The sequence below is a fragment of the Chionomys nivalis genome, chromosome 1 (assembly GCF_950005125.1).
Source record: "Chionomys nivalis chromosome 1, mChiNiv1.1, whole genome shotgun sequence".
NCBI lineage: Eukaryota > Metazoa > Chordata > Mammalia > Rodentia > Cricetidae > Chionomys > Chionomys nivalis.
The window spans coordinates 599,676-621,605 of NC_080086.1; the positions used below are offsets into that span (position 1 = coordinate 599,676).

The 21,930-nt window shown below is 40.6% G+C and overlaps 1 protein-coding gene across 1 annotated transcript; it reads right to left on the reverse strand.

The window, feature by feature from the left end:
- Positions 1 to 375: 375 nt before the first annotated feature.
- LOC130878172 (olfactory receptor 4C45-like) lies at positions 376 to 1,296 on the reverse strand. Its single transcript, XM_057775996.1, has one exon. The coding sequence runs from the start codon at positions 1,294 to 1,296 to the stop codon at positions 376 to 378; it is 921 nt and encodes a 306-aa protein (XP_057631979.1).
- Between the last annotated feature and the right edge of the window lie 20,634 nt (positions 1,297 to 21,930).

Below are 21,930 nucleotides of genomic sequence, written 5' to 3' on the forward strand. Positions count from 1 at the left end.
AAGGAATATTGTAAGGTTGGATAACAGAAACCAAAACACATGTATATCAAAGGAGGACATACTAAACACTGGGCTGAACATGGTTCACAACAATTTATTACATGTTTTATAAAGAACTAGGGAGGAGTTTAAAGATTTACAACACAAAGAAGCCATGGTCATTAAATGGGATAGAAATGTTTATCACCATAATTTCACATATATATTATCTACATGGATTGTCACACTGAACTCCATTCAGAGATATAATTACTATTCAATGAAAATTTGGTGCAGATAGGATATAATTCATTGTCATCATTTTAATCATTTAAAAAGGAGAACAAGTGTCCATAAAACAGCTCTAGATATTTTTAAACACACAAATCCCCAGGTTTATGCATCACCAGCTTTGCACATTTGACCCCAGAGCTTCTTCATAACCTTTTTGACCTCCTCATTTCTGAGGGTATAGATTAAAGGGTTCAACATAGGTGTCACCAGGGTACAAAATACAGTCACGGCTTTGTCAGTGGGGAAGGAAGTCATAGGCCTTAGGTACAGGTATGAACAAGGTACAAAAAATAAGACAACGACAGTTACATGAGAAACACAGGTAGACAGGGCCTTGCGACGACCTTCTGAACTGTGATTCCTCAGGGAGTGAAGGATGGCAATATAGGAAGCAACCAGCATAGAGAAAATGAGCAAACAGAGTGACCCACTGTTGGCAGCAATCAGAGGCCCAAGAGTGTGAGTGTCAGTGCAGGCCAACTCGAGGAGTGGTATTAAATCACACATAAAGTGGTCAATGATATTTGGGCCACAGAAAGGTAATTGGGCCATAAATAAAATCTGTATTCCTCCATGGATGAATCCCAGGATGACAGCAGTCCTCACCAGGAATAGACACACAGGTTGGCTCATGATGGTTATGTAATGCAAAGGCTTACAAATGGCTACATAGCGATCATAGGCCATGGAAATTAGCAAGATGATTTCAGCTGCAGCAAAAAAATGCTCTGCAAAAAGCTGAGTCATACAGCCATTGAAGGATATGCTGCTCTTCTCAGAGATCAGGTCGTAAATCATTTTGGGTGCTATGGAAGAAGAGTAGAAACCATCTATGATGGACAAGTAGGACAGAAAAAAGTACATGGGAGTAGCCAGGGCCGGGCTGATGAAGATAGTGACTGAGATGAGTGTGTTACCTACCAGTGTAATCAAATAGATTACTAAGCACACAATAAATAAGAGTCTCTGCAGATCTGGATCTTGAGTCAAGCCCAGGAGGATGAATTCTGTGACATTGTTCATCTTTTCATTGGTTTAGTGCAGGTTGTGGCCATATGGTCATCTGAAAAAAACATAGTGCCCCATTAATGTTATCGGAAAACTAAACTGAAATACTTTGTTATCTCATTGTTGTAACTGCTGAAATAGAAAAGCTACATTTACTTTTATACTTAATATCACTTTGTAGGAAATTTTGAAGATGGGAAGTAGGTTAGCTTATTACTAATACTTTATTATAACACCACAACCAATCAAAATCTTATTATGCTTGTTGGCTGAAGGTTAGGTGTCAACCTTAAAAAAAATAACCCTAGGAATAATCTCAAACTTGACTTTCTTCATTGTTTTTTTTTTCTTGTGGGAAAATATGAATCTCAAGTTATTTGAAACTACATTTGCACATGAATGTGAATGTTAAAATCTAGGAACACACTGTGCATGAAATTTATTGGGACACTAAAGAACAAAAGCCTCACTGGGTGTAAGACTCCTGTGTGATTCCTCAGTACTATATGAGGTACAGGAACCAGGGACAGACAGAACTGCAGGGAGAGTTGCTTTCTGAATCTCAAAAGAATATCTTTTTACAGCTCACTGAGTATAAATTAATTCCGGAACAGCAGCTTTTCTGCCCAACTTCCAACATCCCTTCTTTCATGATCCCACTCTTTGTACATGTAAAGGCTCCAAAAATCCTTCTGTGTCTTCACAGTATTTCATAAATATTTCCCAGATGTTGAACTATTTCCTCATTTAGGATTATATTCAGGGTTAGGTAAAATTCTGCTGGGCACTCACTCTTTGTAATGGAGTTACATGAGGTGAGCATGTCTAGGAGAGGGCTGCCTAAGAAAATAGATTTTCTGGTTTTGGTATACATCCAATCAAATCAGTGAATTTAAAGCTTTCATTGATAACTGGTGGAAATGTTGATGTTATCCAAAAATGTTTTAATTTCTATACATGTGGACTTTTACTAGCATAGCAGTGTTTCTACAAAAGAGGAGAGGTTTTATTCTTTCTCTTCCCTTTTCTGCCTCTTTCCACAACACCCGCCAAAAAACAAGCGACATAATTTCCTTCCCATAACATCCACATTCTGGATGGAGAGGTCAGCATCAAGGCCCCTCAGTCACAATATGAGTGAGAAAAATACATTCGGTTTTCAGAGAAGCTTAGTCTCTGAATGGTTCCCTTTTATTCTTTGAACTTGTATATGAGGACTATGTCGTTAATCATTCTCAATGTATTTAACTTAAAGTTCTAACTTCAAACTATCAGTGTGGAAAATGGAAAAGTTGAAAAGTCTTCAAGATGTTACAAACAAGACTTTAGAATCAGAATATTTAATGACGTTACTCAACATAGTAATTTAAAAGTGACTTCAACCATTCTCAAGATCACCTACGTGATTATTCCTATAGGTTACTTAATGTTACTGTGTTTCATGTTTTCATTTTCATAGCAAATATTATGTCTTGAATCCACAATAAGATTACAAGTTCCACTTCAGTAAGAATAAATTTTTCAAATCAAGTGAATCACCTTAAAGTATGTAAAGAAATGATGCAGTGTAGTTTAATATAGAGATGTCCTTGTTTGAAGTTTAGTGTAGTTACTGTTTCTTCTCCTTTGAATATATGCAGCACAATTATCCACAGATTCTGTGAACTGACATCTCTCTAGACAGTTCTCCAGTGTGCATATTTTCATTCATTTTTATTACCATTGTCACAATTGACTCTGAAACAAGCTATTCCTGAGATGTATTTATAGACAGATGTGTTTCTATAATATGTAAATATACTTCAAATTAAAAGTACTTGAAATAAGGCCAAATATTTTAAAGCAGAAAGCATTTGTATATTGCACTATAAAATGTGTAAGTGCATAGAATAGCTAGAAAGGATCTGATTTCCTTTACCACTCTGGGCACCTGCTTTGCTTCTTAGTAGCCTTTGAACATTGTGTAGAGAGAATTTCTTTCAATCCTAACTCAAGTTTTCCCGTAACTTACCTTTGTATAAACTCACTGAGAACAAGCAGTGTTTCTTAAACAAATCTTGTTATCACATCTCTAATCATTGGCTCACAAAACCTGTGGAATTACTTCTTCCATGATTCTAAACAACTGTTTAAATAGACTTCCAGATATAATATAGGATCTGATAATGTTCTCGCCTCTCAAGTACCCAAAGGACTGATAATTGTTTCTGTTGAAATACTTGCCAAGACAAAGTCAAGGTCATCTGCACACTCCCTCTTGGTGCCCACAAACTTCATTAGCAGTGACTTATTTTAGGAACGCACTTGGGTGGGTGTTAAATTGGTATGTATATTGAAGTTTAAGATAAGACACGAGTGCTATACTTTTGAAAACTCCTTTATTAAAATCTTGAAAATTTCTCTTGTTAATTATAGCTTCATTGATGCTGGCCTAGTATATGGAGTAGTTTTAAGTATAGTTTATAATTCAGAGAGTGGACTTATCAGAAAAAAAATGTGATTAGGTTAAAGGGTACTGTAACTTAAAGATTGAAATGACAGTACCCAGGAATTAGGGATTTTGATGAAGGCGTAAATCATAAACAATCCCACACGAGTTTGGAATTATGATTAATAGGGTGGTATTTATTTAAAGGGGAAAAAACTTATAGATCACCGTCCCAGACAACAGCCCTCTGCGCAATTAGAAAGAAGTCTAGTCGCTGGAACTGGAGCAGGTTACAGTAAAGAGAGAGCAAGGAGGGAAGTAGCTGCTTTTTTAAAGGGAGAGAGACCATGCCTTAATGGGCTGGTATCTCAGCGGCTATTGGCTGGAGGAGCGGAAGGACCTCCCGCAACACCTCCCCCTTTTGTTTAAGTAAGAGAGTTCTAAACCTACTATGAAATTATATACAATAGGTACAAATATCCTATCCTAACTAGCTTAGGTCTTGTATAATAAATAGCTTGGCCAAGTCATGAGTCGAAAGTAACTACATTTATATAGTCTTCAACCCCATCGAAGATCTGAGAAGGGAAATAATGTTACCTGAGTAATTAGGAAGTGCAATCAAACAACTTCCAAAACATGCAACAAATCACAGAGACAACTAGCTACCTGGGCAATCACCCAAGGTCACGTTTGCAGCATTGAAGCAACCAACTTTGCCTAAGGCCTAACATAACTGACATACCATTTTCAAAGGCAAGAAACTTGTCAAAACTTTCTTACCCTGTCTTGGCAGGATATGTCAGTCCTGTTTTTTCCATTCACAGATACTCTGTATTTCTGTCAGTGGTTGAGGTATGGGCATTTCTTTACCCAAAGGCCAGTTCAGCCAAGAAGAAAGGCTCCAGGTGGAGTGTCTTTGGTGCTCAACATCCTCTCGGGAATAGAGTGGTGTTGCCAGGAGCAATGGTGTCTCACTACCACAAAACTCTGAGTTAGATTAAAGGCCATTTTCTACAACTCTTTGAAGAGGTTGAAGATTATCTATCTATACTGAGTATAATCTCTATGTATCTAAAGAACCTGATTAATCTAATTATAAATGAAAAACTTAGAATACTATTGATCTGTATAATTCTCAATACCTATCTAACTTAATGACTAAGACAATAAATGACTGTGAAACAAATGAGGACAATGACCTCCAAATATAAACAATGTACAAATATATATTGCATTATGGTAAATATATATCAATACACAAACAATATATAAGTATCTTAATCAGAGGTAGAAATGTACACTGCAATATGGTAAATATATACAATATATATATATATATATATATCAATACAATATATGTCAATACATAAAAAATGTTTTTAAACAGAGGTAGAAACATGCATGTATACAATAGTCAATATAATGTCACTTTGTATCAATATATAAGAATCGATAACAAAATATTTGTCTCAAAACAATAACTCACAAATACCAACAAGTACCAATCTATTATCCCATCATCCCATTATCCCTCTTTTTTTTCTTTTTTTTCTTTTTTTTTTTTTGGTTTTTTGAGACAGGGTTTCTCTGTGGTTTTGGAGCCTGTCCTGGAACTAGCTCTGTAGACCAGGCTGGTCTCGAACTCACAGAGATCCGCCTGCCTCTGCCTCCCGAGTGCTGGGATTAAAGGCGTGCGCCACCACCGCCCGGCTCCCTCTTTTTTTTCAAATGATCCCTGAGCTTATAAAATTCCTTCCCCAACCCTCAACCGTATACCAATTATAATCAACCCCTAAATGATATCCCTAAACCCAAGGGCAAACTTTACTGGGAGAGGGGACGTAATCCTCTAGAGTTACTTCCAGCTGTCATGGGGGCGACATTCTTTCTGGGGGATCCTGTGAAAGTAAAATGATGGTTAAATTTCAAGATCAATGTCTTTTAAAATTGCAAATAGTCTCTGAGTATTTGGTGCAGGTCTGGCCAGAATGTAGTATAAGATGTGCACCATTTCAGCTAACCAAGTTGGGATAGTCTTGTGCAGCTGGTACCCAAAACAGGTCTTGTAGTAGCGCTATCAGTATCATGTCATATCAACCAGGTGGAGTTGTTGTTATGGGGCCCCATCTTCTTCCTGGAAACTTCAAATGTTACTTCAGGAAAAACTCATTGTTCATTGTGAAAAACTTAAACATTAATCATATAGACATATATATATATATATATTCAATGAAAGGCATGATAGATATATTCAATGAAAAGTATGATAGATATGAAGAAAAGCAAAGATGTTTTCTAAACTCATATTTCTTTCTGTCCCCTATATTGGCTCTTGACATGAGACAGAAACTCCAGAAACTCTGGGTTTTTCTCTTACCAATAGGCTTGGAATTGGAGAGGGACTGAGCCAGAGTCCAACTTCAAAACCAGCTCTATAAATTTAGAAATATGGTTTAGTGTATTTTACTTACACAACCTATTCAGTTTTCTTGACAGTTCCTATTGGGCAGGTATTTTTTCATCTGTCAGTATCCAAACATCCAGGGTCCCTTGAATTTTTCAAAGATGAGTGTTTTCCTGTGGAAATAAGAACAGAACCCTGCACCCATTCTATATGTTTTTCTTACCACCTGTATGAAAACCTGAATACGTGTCTATGGTGTGGTGTACATATTTTAATTTACCAAATTCCAAAAAGTGGAACACATCCATCTGCCAGATTTCATTTCTCTTAGTACCCTTTGGGTTACTCCCTGCAGGCAACGGTGTTTGATTATAGAAAGAACAAGTAGGACATCTCTTTATAATGTCCTTAGCTTGTTGCCATGTAATAGAAAATTCTTCTTTAGGCCTTTACTATTGACATGATGCTTCTTATGAAATTCTGAGGCCTGCAACACGCTTCCAATCAATAATTGATCAATCTCAGTGTTGCCTTGTGCTAGAGGACCAGGCAGACCTGTATGGGACCGGATGTGTGTTATGTACATCGGACAAAGCCTGTTCCTGATTATGTCTTGTACCTGGATAAACAATGAAGTCAAGTCTGTGTCATCTGGTATAAATTCAGCGGTTTCAATATGCAAGATAACTCTTTCTGCATATTGTGAATCTGTAACTATATTAAGAGGTTCTTTAAAATCCCTTAGCACCATAAGAATGGCATATAATTCTACCTTCTGGACAGAATTATAAGGGTTTTGTTCCACCTTACTCAATTCATCTGACTTATAACCTGCTTTCCCTGATTTATTTGCATCAGTATAGAACGTATGGGCTCCAGTTATTGGAGCATCACGTACAATTCTAGGAAGGATCCAAGAAGTTCTCTTTATGAGGTTAAGTCTACCACTTTTGGGATAGTTGTTATTAATTTCTCCCAAAAAATTAGCACAAGCTCTTTGCCATGGTTCGTTGTCTTCCCATACTTTTTTATTTCTTCAGTAGTAAAAGGCACTATAATTTCTGCTGGGTCTATACCTGCTAGTTGACGAAGTCTCAGTTTACCTTTATAATTAATTCAGAGACTTTTTTCACATAAGTTTTTAATTTTTTACTTGGTTTATTAGGTATAAATATCCACTCTAAAATAATATCTTCCCTCTGCATTAGAATCCCTGTAGGAGAAATTCTGGAAGGCAATATGACTAGGATGCAGCTAAGATTTGGGTTCACCCTATCACCATGTGCCTCCTGCAATTTTTCCTCAATCATTGTCAGTTCCTTTTCTGCTTCAGCTGTCAGTTTTCTTGGACCATTCAAATCTTTATCATCATCTAAGGTTTTGTCTAAATGAACTATTAGATCAGGTGTTATCCCAACAGCTGGTCGTAGACTGGAAATGTCTCCTAACAATCTTTGGAAGTCATTAAGAGTCTTTAACTGGTCTCTCCTAATTTGTGCCTTTTGAGTTTTAATTTTCTCTAACCCTATTCTGTAACCTAGGTAATTAATAGAATTTCCTCTTTGAATCTTTTCAGGGGCAATTTGTAATCCCCACCTAGGCAAGACTTTCTTTACTTCTTCAAACATCCTTTCTAAAGTATCTTTATTTGAATCAGATAACAAGATGTCATCCATGTAATGATAAATTATGGACTTTGGGAATTGTTTACGAATTATTTCCAATGGCTTACAAAATATTGGCACAATGTAGGACTATTGAGCATCACCTGTGGGAGGATAGTCCATTGATATCTCCTATTAGGCTGAGATTTATTATAAGTAGGTACTGTGAAGGCAAATTTTTCTCTTTTTCTTGTAACAGTATAGTGAAAAACCAATCTTTCAAATCAATAACTATAAGAGGCCATCCTTTTGGTAATAGAGAAGGCAAAGGAATTCCAGATTGTAGTGGGCCCATAGGTTGAATTACCTTGTTGACAGCTCTTAAATCTGTCACCATTCTCCATTTACTGGATTTCTTTTTTACAACAAACACAGGAGAATTCCAAGGGCTGGTTGATTCTTCAATATGGTGAGCATCTAGTTGCTCTTGCACCAGCTGTTCCAATGCCTGTAATTTATCTTCAGCTAGAGGCCACTGTTTGATCCATATTGGCTTCTCAGTTAGCTATTTTAAAGGTAGGGCTGTTGGTACCTCTAAATGTTTGGTATTTGCTGTATGTTCTTGTACAGCCTGAATGGCTGGTGACCTTTTCCCATAATATCTCATCATATCCTTCCCAGAATTATGAGTTCCTGAAACTACAGGAATGTTAATCTGGGTATTCCATTGCTATAGCAGGTCACAGCCCCATAAATTTATTACAATATTGACAATATATGGCCTTAGTCTTCCTACTTGCCCTTCAGGCCCTATGCATTCAACTCATCTTGTACTTTGTTTTACACGAGATAGGGCTCCAATTCCCAGGAACTGAACATCTACCTCTTGAAGAGGCCAATTCGGATGCCAAGATTCTGGAGTAATGATACTTACATCCACACCTGTGTCTAATAAGCCTTCAATAGAAGTGCCATTTATACAGACTCTTAGCTTTGGTCTTTGATCGTTAATAGAAGTCTGCCAAAATATACATTTACTCTGTCCTACTGGGTTTTTTGACTCATCCTCCATGTGTAATTCATCATTTAGACCAGTAATATTTTTTACAGCAGAAATTGGAGCTTTTAATTTTCTTGGTGAGACACGTTCTCCACTGTGACTGGGAATGACTGGGCCACTGTTGGCTTGGGGGCCTGTGAGAGGCCCCTCAAGGAGTTTCCTGATGGTATCGGGTTGCCTTGTCTGTCTGTTGTTGACCTGTATTCGTTGGACCAATGCTGGCCTTTACCGCATCTCCTACATATACCTGAAGGCCGAGGTCTCCTATTTTTGTCATTCCCAGAAGGGATATTATTCCTAGAAATCCTTTGCCTGCAATCCCTTTTCAGATGTCCTAATTTACCACAATTAAAACACCTGGCAGTTTGATGTCTCCTCATTGCTTTGGAAATCGCTTCTCCTACCCAAGATTCATCATTATAGCTAAACGTCTCAACATTCATTGTATGCTGAATCCATTCATCCATAGGTGCTGATCTAAACTTTAAAGGCCCAATTATCTTTTCGCATTCTATGTTTGCATTCTCAAAAGCTAGAGATTCAAGAAGTAGTCATCTAGCTTCTGGGTCTGTTACCCCTATGTCCAGAGCCTTAATTAATCTTTGCAAAAAGTCAATAAAGGGTTCTCTCTGTCCCTGCCTAATTCTGGTATATGATTCAACCCTTTTTGCTGGATCTTGTAACCTATTCCAAGCATTTAAAGCTGCTTGGTGACATAGACACAGTACTTCATCATCATAAAGAGCTTGGACTTGTGGATCAGCATATTCTCCTGCACCAACAATTTGATCTTGGGAAACCTCCACACCTTTTGCTCTTCCTTGCTGTTCCATATGTTTAGATTCTTCTCTGAAATAGATTCCAAACATCAAGGAAGGTCCATTATCTAAAACTGCAAACACTAACTGATGGAAATCGTGGCGGGTAGCTCTAGCATTAGAAGCCCAAGTCCTTATCATTTCCTTAACATATGCAAAGTGCAAGCCAAAAGTAACAATAGCTTGCTTAATTTCTTTTAGATCATTCATTGCTATTGGCATCCATCTAGCCTCTCTGACTCCCTTTGAGCCTTTAGAAGTTGATGCTTTGTCAGAATGAATTTCAGGATATGTTGCTAAAACCCTGGGTAAGCCAGTTCTAATAGCTGGTGGTGGCATTGTATCCTGTCCTTGTGCCTTCTTACTCTGTTCACCAGCTCCAATAATTTCTTCAATCATTTCAAGTCTTTTTATTATTGTCTCTATTGAATCCTGAATCTCCTGACCTGCATGTGTTTCTAGTGATTTCACTGAGGTATCAACTTTTTGGTCCCCATTCTGCACCTGTGATTCCAAAGCTTTTGAATCCTGAATCTCCTGACCTGCATGAGTTTCTAGTAAATATTGTATGGTTCTTAGGAGTGCTATAATCTTCCTAAATGATAGAATATTCAAAAGAATACTGAAACCTAGTAACCAGTAAATTAAGTTATCCCCATAGTCATATAAACCTTGCATGATATAACCCATTGTTTTGGTAACCAAAGCAGTAAAATTCGTGTTGGAAACGAAAACTGCCATATTACCTATTATCCAGCAGGTGGCGCTGTTGCCAAGTCACGACGAAAATGAGGTCCTGTTTCAGTATCCGCCTACTATTTGTTAAAAACTGGGAAATGCACTGCTCTTCAGTATCGAGAGGGAGGGGGAGTGGACTAGGGGGAGGAGAAGTGGAGTGGGGATAGGGGGAGGGGAGCGGGGGGAGGGGGCAATATGTGGGAGGAGGGGGAGGGAAATGGGAAACGGGGAGCAGTTGGAAATTTTAATTTAAAAAGAATAAAAAAATAGAGCTTCAAAAAAAAACTGGGAAATGCAAGTTGCTCAACAAAGTAAATGTAATTAAATCAATTCCATACACGGAACCACAAACCCAGAATCCAGGGGTAGAGAAGAGTAACCTGGAAGCCGTGTATGCCTCCACGTGACAGAGTCGTCCCAAGGGGTTGCAGCTTTCAGCAACCGGTAACTGCGTGCTCTGGTTCGCTCCGCTTGAGAGCTGCGCTTGCAAGGGAGATTTGAAAACGACTCAGAAAAGAGCAAACCACATGGGCAGAGACTACGCGGGCCTGTGGAGTTTAAATCCACGTAGGGAGGCAAATGATAGGCTGTGTGGGGACTTGAAGTCAATCTGAGGTGTCTAAAGGGAAAATATAAAGAACTGCAGCAAGAAAAGCCACTGCGTGATGATTTATGTTAAACTGCTGGCTCCACACACAAGGCACAGGCCGCAGGGCGGCAGGCAGCCAAGCAGGGGAAGGAGGGGTCCTAAAACCAAACGTTGGGTGCTAGATGAAGGCGTAAGTCATAAACAATCCCATACCAGTTTGGAATTATGATTAATAGGGTGGTAATTATTTAAAGGGGAAAAAACTTACAGATCACCGTCCCAGACAACAGCCTTCTGCGCAATTAGGAAGAAGTCTAGTCGCTGGAACTGGAGCAGGAAGTAAAGAGAGAGCGAGGAGGGAAATAGCCGCTTTTTTAAAGGGAAAGAGACCACGCCCCAATGGGCTGGTATCTCAGCAGCTATTGGCTGGAGGAGCGGAAGGACCTCCCACAACACCCCTCCATCTATAATAACACACTAAAATTCAGAGAGACTGGAGGTCACTCATTAGCTGGTTTACTTTTCTTTCTACTGACTACTAAAAGCCCAGTCCTGAAATCTACCCAGCACTAGGCAGCAGAGGGAGGATTAGGTGTTTAAAGAAATTCTCAATTACATAGCATAAGGCAACAATATTACAAGCTCATAGTCTCTCATGCCAGGATGGCAGAGCCTCCCCCACACTCAACAAAGATCAGAGTCCAACAGCCAATACCCAGGTCACCACAAAGAACAAAAGAATCTACCTGGCTCATGGTTCATCCCTGTCCAAGCAGCTCTGACCGCTCAGCCAACCTCCTCTTCCTGGTCTGAGGACGGTGGCTCCTACATTCATCATAGCATGGCTTGTGGGCCTTTACATCTCCTACAGGTCAATCTACCTCTGCCTCCCTAGTGTTGGGATTAAAATTGTGTACTACCACACCCAACTACTATCTTTTTTTTTACTTTAAGAACTTTAACTTTTAGCCTGCATATATTTGTAACACACTGTAGAACATTTAGAGGTGTTTTGTTGTTGTTGTTGTTGTTTTGTTTTTGTTTTTGCTTTTTGTCTTTGAATTTCTCTTTACTGTATCTCTCTCTCTCTTTCTGACCACATGAGTCTTATGGGGAGGACAAAAACCATGGCTTTGATGGCTGGATCAAGCCCATTCCTTAGCTTTCGAGCCTCATGGCTGAGGTATTAACTGTAGCCATTTTTATTGCCACAACTCTATGCCATTTCAAGGTCCCTGCCAGCAAGCAAGCTGCAACATTCTGCTCACAGACCACACTCAGTTGGACTGCCTGCCTGAAAGAGTCAGTTTGCCCTGGCAGGATGGCCCAGAAAGCCAGCATTTTAAAACGGCGCAACTTTTTTCCTGCTACGGCTGAAAACTGAAAAGCATACAGGCAGCTTTTCATCAACACCATTTAAGTGTTTCATGACTACACATCTTACAGAGCTGCAGGGTTTTGCAGCTAAAGCTGAGTCAGGAAGCCTCTCTTAGATGAGAGCACTTCTTTGTCTCTAGAAAACAGAGCAGATCTGAATTGCTGCTAACAAGAAACCATGCACAATGCTGTCATTTTGTTCTAGAATTACTTTCCAAGCTGTCTCGGGCTTTATGTGGATACACCCTAACTCGTGAGTGCATTGTAACATGAAGGGGCCTGCTTTATGGGGTTTATGTCCCACTTGGTATCCCACAGCCAGTGAGCCCCAAAGAAAATCACACAAGATCTCCATAAGTTTTAAAACTGATTGGCCCATTAGCTCAAGCTTCTTATTAGTTCTTATCACTTATATTAACCCATTATTCTGATCTATATTAGCCATATGGTTCAGTACCTTTCACAGTGGGGCAGATCACATTTTGCTCCTGGGTTCGTATGGGCTGGACTGGGAGGGATGAATGGGCTTCCTCCTTTCCAGCATTCTCCTGTTCACATCTCCCCACCTCTACTTCCTGTCTGGTTGACCTACCTATACTTCCTGCCTGGCCAATCAGTGCTTTATTAAAATACATGTTTGACAGAATACAGACAATTCTCCCACAGCACTATACAATAAAGGAACTTCCAGAGGCATTACCATCCCTGACTTCAAACTCTATTACCGAGCTACAGTAATAAAAACAGCTTGGTATTGGCATAAAAACAGAGATGTTGACTACTGGAATCAAATTAAAGTGCCAGATACTAATCCACACACCTATGAACAGCTGATTTTTAACAAAGAAGCTAAAATTATACAATGGAAAAAAGAAAGCATCTTCAACAAATGGTGCTGGCATAACCGAATGTCAACCTGCAGAAGAATAAAAATAGATCCATATCTATCACCATGCACAAAACTCAAGTCCAAATGGATTAAAGACCTCAATATAAATCTGACCACATTGACACTGATAGATGTGGGAAGTAGACTGCAAAACATGAGCACAAGAAACCACTTCCTCCATATAACCTCAGTAACACAAACAACAAGAGGAGCAGAGAATAAATGGGACCTCATGAAAATGAGAAGCTGCTGTAAAGCAAAGTACATTGTCATTAAGACAAAAAGGCATCCTACTGAATGGGAGAAGATCTTTACCAACCATGTATGAGAAAAAGGTCTGATCTCCAAAATAAAGAACTCAAGAAACTAGACTTGAAAATTCTAGTTAACCCAATTTAAAAAATGGGGTACTGAAGTGAAAAGAGAATTCTCGTCAAAGTTCAAATTGCCAAAAGACACCTAAGAACATGTTGAACCTCCTCAGCAATCAGGGAAATTCAAATCAAAACAACTTTGAGATACCATCGTACACCTGTCAGAATGGCTAAAAATCAAAAACACCAATGATAGCCTTTGCTGGAGAAGATGTGGAGTAACAGGATCACTCATCCAATGCTGGTAGGAATGCAAACTTGTGCAACCACTTTGGAAATCAGTGTGGTAGTTTCTCAGGAAATTGGGAATCAATATATCTCAGGATCCAGCAATACCACAATATATTCCCAAGAGATGCCCAATCATACTACAAAAGAATTTGTTCAACTATGTTCATAACAGCATTATTTGTCATAGCCAGAATCTGGAAACAACCTAGATGCCCCTCAATGGAAGAATGGATAAAGTGTACAATATATACACATTAGAGTACTAGCCAGTGGTAAAAAATAATGACATCTTGAATTTTGCATGCAAATGGATGGAAATAGAAAACACTATCCTGAGTGATGTAACCCAAGCCCAAAAAGATGAATATGGTATGTACTCATTACGGACTCTAGCCATAAACAAAGAGCATTAACCCTATAGTTTGAAAGCCTAGAGAAGCCAAATAACAAGGTGAACCCAAAGCAAAACATATAGATCCTCCTGGAAATTGGAAGGAAACAAGATTGCCAGGCAAAAGTTAGGAGCATGGGGGTGGGGTAAGGGTGAGGGAAGGGGAGAGGGGGAAAGAGAAGGGAGAAAGGAAAGAAAGGAGAGAGCTTGGGTGAGTGGGAAGGTGGAGATGGAGGAAGGGCAGATATAGGAGCAGGAAAGAAGATATCTATATTAAGGTAGTCATTTTAGGGTAGGCAAGAGATTTGGCTCTAGAGGGGATCCCAGGTATCCATGGGGATGTCCCCAGCAAAGGGTGCCTGAACTGGCCTTGCCCCACTATCACACTGATGATTATCTCGAATATCACTATAGAATCTTCATCTGGTGAAGGATGGAGATAGAGACAGAGACCCTCATCAGAGCAGTGGACTGAGCTTCCAAGGTACACTTGAAGAGCAGAAAAGGGGGAAGATGAGCAAGGTAGTCTGGACCAGGAGGGGTTGGTCCACCCCCTGAGGCAGTGTGCCTGGTCTAATGGGAGCTCATGAAATCCAGCTGGACCAGGAATGAATGAGCATGCAAGCATGCAATCAAACCAGACTCTCTGAATGTGGCTGACAATAGGGGCTGACTGAGATGCCAAGCTACTTTTGTCCCCTAGAACTAAACATCACTGAATCATATCATTGTGGGTGGTGAGAGCAGAAAGTTATAAGCATTCTAATCATGTACTGACAAAAAGCAATCAACATCACCATAATACTACCAGATTTTAAACTATTTGAAACATTTATAAGACAAACTTGAAAGTGGAATGCAATATTCAGAAATTCTAGAAACCATATCATCAGTTTTCCAATCTATCTTCCACTGCATACCAAAAGCATGCCCCTCTGTGTACACTGAACAATGATATTATAAGCATAATATCCTACCATACTAAAGCTGCAGAGTCTCCCTCTTCCCAAGAAATCCATACACTGGGAGGCTCAGTGCACTACACAGACCAACACAACCATAGCCTGGCTCATGGTCAATCCAAACCACAGCAGAAATGACAGCTCAACAGACCTTCTCTGAACACCCTACACCCACCATGGCAGAGCTTGTGGTCTTCCCTACAAATCATTACAAGAGAAGCAGCAAAGATTCATGAAAGAACCATCTGTAAGCTAGCCCACACTATTATTCCTGCTTGCTAAGCCTTCCCAGAGTCCCTCACTAGCTAACAACACCCTGATGGGCCTCAGAATATTATCAGTGCCCATACTGGGTGATCTGAGATCAAATTACTCAGATATATTACAGAACTTTCTGTTCTACCCTTCCAGCCCAGTAGGCAGGACCTTAGTACAGAAAGTTTGTATTTTAGTAGAGATTCATCCACTTTCCTAGAGTATATCTGTTACTCATCCAAAGCCCAGGGTTCTTTGTGTGCACATCCCATTACACACTCAATGTGCAGTGCAGCCAACCCATCACCTCATACCTGGGGAATCTTGCAGCCAATCAGGTCACATTCACAACTGTTGTTGAAGAAAAGCAGGACATGAATTAGAAGACACTGACAGGTCATGGTAGGATTTGGGGACAGAAAAGAGAATGTGGATATGATATAGTTATAATCTCAAGAAATTATTTTGAAAAGTTGAAACAGGCTTTATAGCCATGTGCTCCAGAAACTAGGGATTTGTATTAGAGCACATCAAAGATATCTCAAACTTTTTTTTTTTTTTTTGGTTTTTCGAGACAAGGTTTCTCTGTGGCTTTGGAGCCTGTCCTGGAACTAGCTCTTGTAGACCAGGCTGGTCTCAAACTCACAGAGATCTGCCTGCCTCTGCCTCCCAAGTGCTGGGATTAAAGGCGTGCGCCACCACCGCCCGGCTCGATATCTCAAACTTTTAATTCAGGGTATATATCTAAAACCACTAACACTACTGTTAGGCAGGGACACAACATTTAACTCTGATCTATTTTGGTTGAACTATTGTAACTGTAGCAATTTGGTTTCATAATGAGATCAGTCAAGATTCTTGATTGCCTAGTCTGTGAACACCAAGAAATGACTATCAGGACATTTATGGAGCATCTAAAATTGATTACCTAGTTCCACATTGCGAATCTCAGCTACTGTTGAAGTAAGAAAGTTCTCAAACACTGTCCTGTCTCTTCCTTTCTGTACTGTGAATCTACCAGCTTCAAGCTTTGTCTACGCACTCAATTCTTGCACAGATCCCTCTTTATCTACAATCAAACATGAAAAGTCAGAGAGACTGGAGGTCACTCATTAGCTGGTTTATTTTTCCTTCTCATAGACCAGTCAAAGCATAGTCCTAAAAGCTACTCAGCACTGGGCAGCAGAGGCAGGATTAGGTGTTTAAAGAAATTCTCAATTACATAGCATGAGGAAACAATATTACAAGCTCACAGTCTCCCATGCCAGGATGGCAGAGCCTCCCCCACACTCAACAAAGATCAGAGGCCAACGGCCAATACCCAGGTCACCACAAAGAACAATGGAACCTGTCTGGCTCATGGTTCATCCCTGTCCAAGCAGCTCTGACAGCTCAGCCAACCTGCTCTTCCTGGTCTGACAGAGGCTCCTACATTCACCATAGCATGGCTTGTGGTCCTCCTTACAGCTCCTTAGAGCAAAACAAGAGAATCCTGAAAGAAACTGTAAACTACCTCCTACTGGGGCTCATGATTGTCAACCAGAGTCCCTCAATAGCTAAGACCACCTAGCTGGGCTTTAAGACATTGGCAGTTACCCTACTGAGTGAGCAGAAATCAAATGTCTCAGAAGGCAAAAATCTTCCAGGTTTGTCTTTCCACACACACTAAGATAAAACAAGATCATAATCTCAGAAATTTGTACTTCAGACTTCCCTTTGTCCCTGGCTCATTGGGGCATCCAGGAGTTCCTGTGTAGGTGCCGAGAAGTTTCATCGGGACAGGTGAGTGTGTGCTATCCTGGGGCGGACTGTCCTGGTAGAGAGCACAAACGCCCCTCCCCCAGCGCCCCCACCCCCAAGCCTACCTTGTCTGCAAGGTCCTTAGCTGTGGAACAGTTTCCTGCCCTTTCACTAAGGCTACCAACCCAGACCAGTGGGTGCCTGACTAGAGGGCAGGCCTCAAGGTCCCCACCAGGGGAAGCAGGCCCCTGCTGCTGGGGTTGCAGTCTCTGCTTGTGATCTCCTGGACCTGCCCTCCCTGCCCCCTATTTCCCTTGGTCCCTGGCTCATTGGGGCTACCAGGAATCCCTGCATAGGTGCTGAGAAGTCCCATCTGGATGGGTGAGTGTGTGCTATCCTGGGGCGGACTGTCCCGATAGAGAGCACAAACGCCCCCCCCCCAGCTCCTGCTGCAAGGCTTTCTTTCCTACACACCCGCCCCCCACCCCCACCCACAAGCCTGCCTTGTCTGCAAGGTCCTTTACTGTGGAACAGTTTCCTGCCCTTTCACTAAGGCTACCAACCCAGAGCAGTGAGGGCCTGACTAGAGGGCAGGCCTCAAGGTCCCCGCCAGGGAAAGCGGCCCCCGCTGCTGGGGCTGCAGTCTCTGCTGTGATCTCCTGGACCTGCTCTGCCTGCGCCCTACTTCCCTTTGTCCCTGGCTCATTGGGGGATCCAGGAGTTCCTGTGTAGGTGCCAAGAAGTTTCATCGGGACGGGTGAGTGTGTGCTATCCTGGGGCGGACTGTCCTGGTAGAGAGCACAAACGCCCCTCCCCCAGCTCCTGCTGCAGGGCTTTCTTTCCTACACACCCGCCCCCACCCCCACCCCCAAGCCTGACTTGTCTGCAAGGTCCTTAGCTGTGGAACAGTTTTCTGCCCTTTCACTAAGGCTACCAGCCCAGAGCAGTGAGTGCCTGACTAGAGGGTAGGCCTCAAGGTCCCCGCCAGGGAAAGCGGGCCCCCGCTGCTGGGGCTGCAGTCTCTGCTGTGATCTCCTGGACCTGCTCTGCCTGCTCCCTACTTCCCTTAGTCCCTGGCTCATTGGGGCATCCAGGAGTTCCTGTGTAGGTGCCGAGAAGTTTCATCGGGACGGGTGAGTGTGTACTATCTTGGGGCGGATGGTCCCGGTAGAGAGCACAAACGCCCCTACACTAAGGCTAACCAACCAGAGCAGTGAGTGCCTGCCTAGCGGGCAGGCCTCAGCAACCCCCGAAAGGGAGCGCAGGCACCTCCAGCTTGTACTGCAGTGTCGCCTGTGTTCTACTCGACCCCGCCCGACCCCTTGCATTCGGCCTTCTTTACGCGGGTCATTGGAATACCACGCATCCATGTTTTGGTGTTGAGGAGTTCATCTGGAAGGGAACGGTTCCTGCCCCTACACTGAGGAGATACACCTAGAGAGCTAGTCACAGCAAAGACTGGTCCAAGACATCAGGCCTCTCCTGGCTCCATTTGAAGGAAAAGATGGGCAGGCGCCAATGCAAGAATTCCCCCAACAACTTGAAAGGCAACGTGACATCACCAGGATCCAGGAATCCCGAAATGAGAAGTGTACACCCTAATCCAGAAGAATTAGAAGAATTCGACTCAAAAGTGAATTTTATGAAAATAATAGAGGACCTTAAACAGGAGGTGAAAAACTGCCACAACCAATTAGAGATTACAAACAAAAAGGTAGAGGAAATGAATAAATCTCTCAAAGATACCCAAGAAAACCAAGAGAAACAAGAAAAAGTAATCAAACAGGTAAGGGAAACGATTCAAGACTTGAAGAATGAAGTGGAAGTAATAAAGAAAACACAAACCGAGGGAAGGATGGAGATGGAAAATTTGAATAAATGAACAGGAACTACAGAGACAAGTACCACCAACAGATTATAAGAGATAGAAGAAAGAATCTCAGACACTGAAGATACCATAGAGAAAATAAACACTCTCATCAAAGAAAACAGCATAACCAACAAATTCTCATCACAAAACATTCAGGAAATCTGGGACACAATAAAAAGACCAAACCTAAGAATAATAGGGATAGAAGAAGGAGAAGATCTACAGCTCAATGGTCCAGAAAATATATTTAATAAAATTATAGAAGAAAACTTTTCCAACCTTAAGAATGATATTCCTTTGAAGGTCCAAGAAGCATACAGAACACCAAATCGACTGGATCAAAAAAAAACATCTCCTCGTCATATAATAATCAAAACACAAAACATACAGAATAAAGAAAGAATATTAAGAGCTGCAAAGGAAAAAGGTCAAGTTACCTATAAAGGTAAACCTATCAGACTTACACCTGATTTCTCTATGGAAACCATGAAAGCCAGAAGGTCCTGGATAGATATACTGCAGAAACTACGAGACCATGGATGCAAGCCCAGACTACTATACCCAGCCAAGCTTTCGTTCACTATAAATGGAGAAAACAAAATTTTCCAGGATAAAAACAAATTTAAACAATACGTAGCCACAAATCCAGCCCTTCAGAAAGTAATTGAAGGAAAATCACAAACCAAGGAGTCCAAAAATGCCCACAATAACTCAGACATCTAATGACCCTTCACCAGCACAACTTGAAGAAGGGAAACACACAAACTCTACTACCAAAAGAAAGAAAGAAAGAAAGAAAGAAAGAAAGAAAGAAAGAAAGAAAGAAAGAAAGAAAAAAAGAAAGGAAAAATGACCGGAGTTAACAACCACTGGTCATTAATATCACTTAATATCAATGGACTCAACTCACCTATAAAGAGGCACAGGCTAAGAGATTGGATACGAAAACAGGATCCAACATTCTGTTGCTTACAAGAAACACACCTCAACCACAAAGACAGACATCTACTCAGAGTAAAGGGCTGGGAAAAGGTTTATCAAGCAAACGGACCTAAGAAACAAGCAGGTGTGGCCATACTAATTTCTAAGAAAGTTGACTTCAAACTAAAATCAATCAAAAGAGATGGAGATGGACATTTTTTACTCATAACAGGAACAATTCACCAGGATGAAGTCTCAATCCTGAATATCTATGCCCCTAATATAAAAGCACCCACTTATGTAAAAGAAACGTTACTAAAACTCAAGGCAGTCATCAAACCACACACACTAATAGTAGGAGATTTCAACACTCCTCTCTCACCAATGGACAGGTCAATCAGACAGAAACCTAACAGAGAAATAAGAGGATTAAGGGAGGTAATGAATCAAATGGACTTAGCAGACATCTATAGAACATTCCACTCAAATAAGAAAGAATATACCTTCTTCTCTGCAGCTCATGGAACCTTCTCGAAAATAGACCACATACTCGGTAACAAAGCAAACTTACACAGTTACAAAAAAATATTGGTAACCACCTGTGTCTTATCAGATCACCATGGATTAAAGTTAGAATTCAACAACAATGCTATCCCCAGAAAGCCTATGAACTCATGGAAATTGGACAGTCAACTACTGAACCACACCTGGATCAAGGAAGAAATAAAGAAAGAAATTAAAGTCTTTCTTGAATTCAATGAAAACGAAGACTCAACATACTCAAACCTATGGGACACTATGAAAGCAGTGCTAAGAGGGAAGTTCATAACATTAAGTGCCCACATAAAGAAAACGGAGAAAGCACACATTGGAGACTTAATAGCCCACCTTAAAGCTTTAGAAAGAAAAGAAGCAGACTCACCTAGGAGAAGTAGAAGACTGGAAATAATCAAATTGAGGGCTGAAATCAACAAAATAGAAACACAGAAAACAATCCAAAGAATCAATGAAACAAAAAGCTGGTTCTTGGAGAAAATCAATAAGATTGATAAACCCCTATCCAAACTAATCAAACGGCGGAGAGAGAATACGCAAATTAACAAAATCAGAAACGAAAAGGGAGACATAACCACAGACACAGACGAAATTCAGAGAATCATTAGATCTTACTACAAAAACCTGTATGTCACAAAATTGGAAAATGTAAAAGAAATGGACACTTTTTTAGATAAGTACCATATACCAAAGTTAAACCAGGACCAGGTGAACAATCTAAATAGACCTGTTAGTCGCGAAGAATTAGAAGTTGTTATAAAAAACCTCCCCACCAAAAAAAGCCCAGGTCCAGACGGCTTTAATGCAGAATTCTACCAGAACTTCCAAGAAGACCTAATACCTATACTCCTTAATGTATTTCACAATATTGAAACAGAGAAGTCATTGCCAAATTCCTTTTATGAAGCTGAAGTTACTCTGATACCAAAACCACACAAAGACACAACCAAGAAAGAGAACTACAGGCCAATCTCACTCATGAACATCGACGCAAAAATACTCAATAAAATACTGGCAAACCGAATCCAAGAACACATTAGAAAAATTATCCATTATGATCAAGTAGGCTTCATCCCAGAGATGCAGGGCTGGTTCAACATACGAAAATCTATCAATGTAATCCATCATATAAATAATCTGAAAGAAAAAAACCATATGACCATTTCATTAGATGCGGAAAAAGCATTTGACAAAATTCAACATCCCTTTATGATAAAGGTCTTAGAGAGATTAGGAATACAAGGGTCATTCCTAAGTATAATAAAAGCTATTTATAGCAAGCCGTCAGCTAACATCAAATTAAATGGAGAGAAACTCAAAGCTATTCCACTAAAATCAGGAACACGACAAGGTTGTCCACTCTCTCCATACCTCTTTAATATAGTGCTTGAAATTCTAGCAGTAGCAATAAGACAACATAAGGGGATCAAAGGGATTCAA

Bases quoted from the DNA above. Each gene is read 5' to 3' on its own strand.
- LOC130878172 (XM_057775996.1), bottom strand. From the start codon at position 1,296: ATGAACAATGTCACAGAATTCATCCTCCTGGGCTTGACTCAAGATCCA.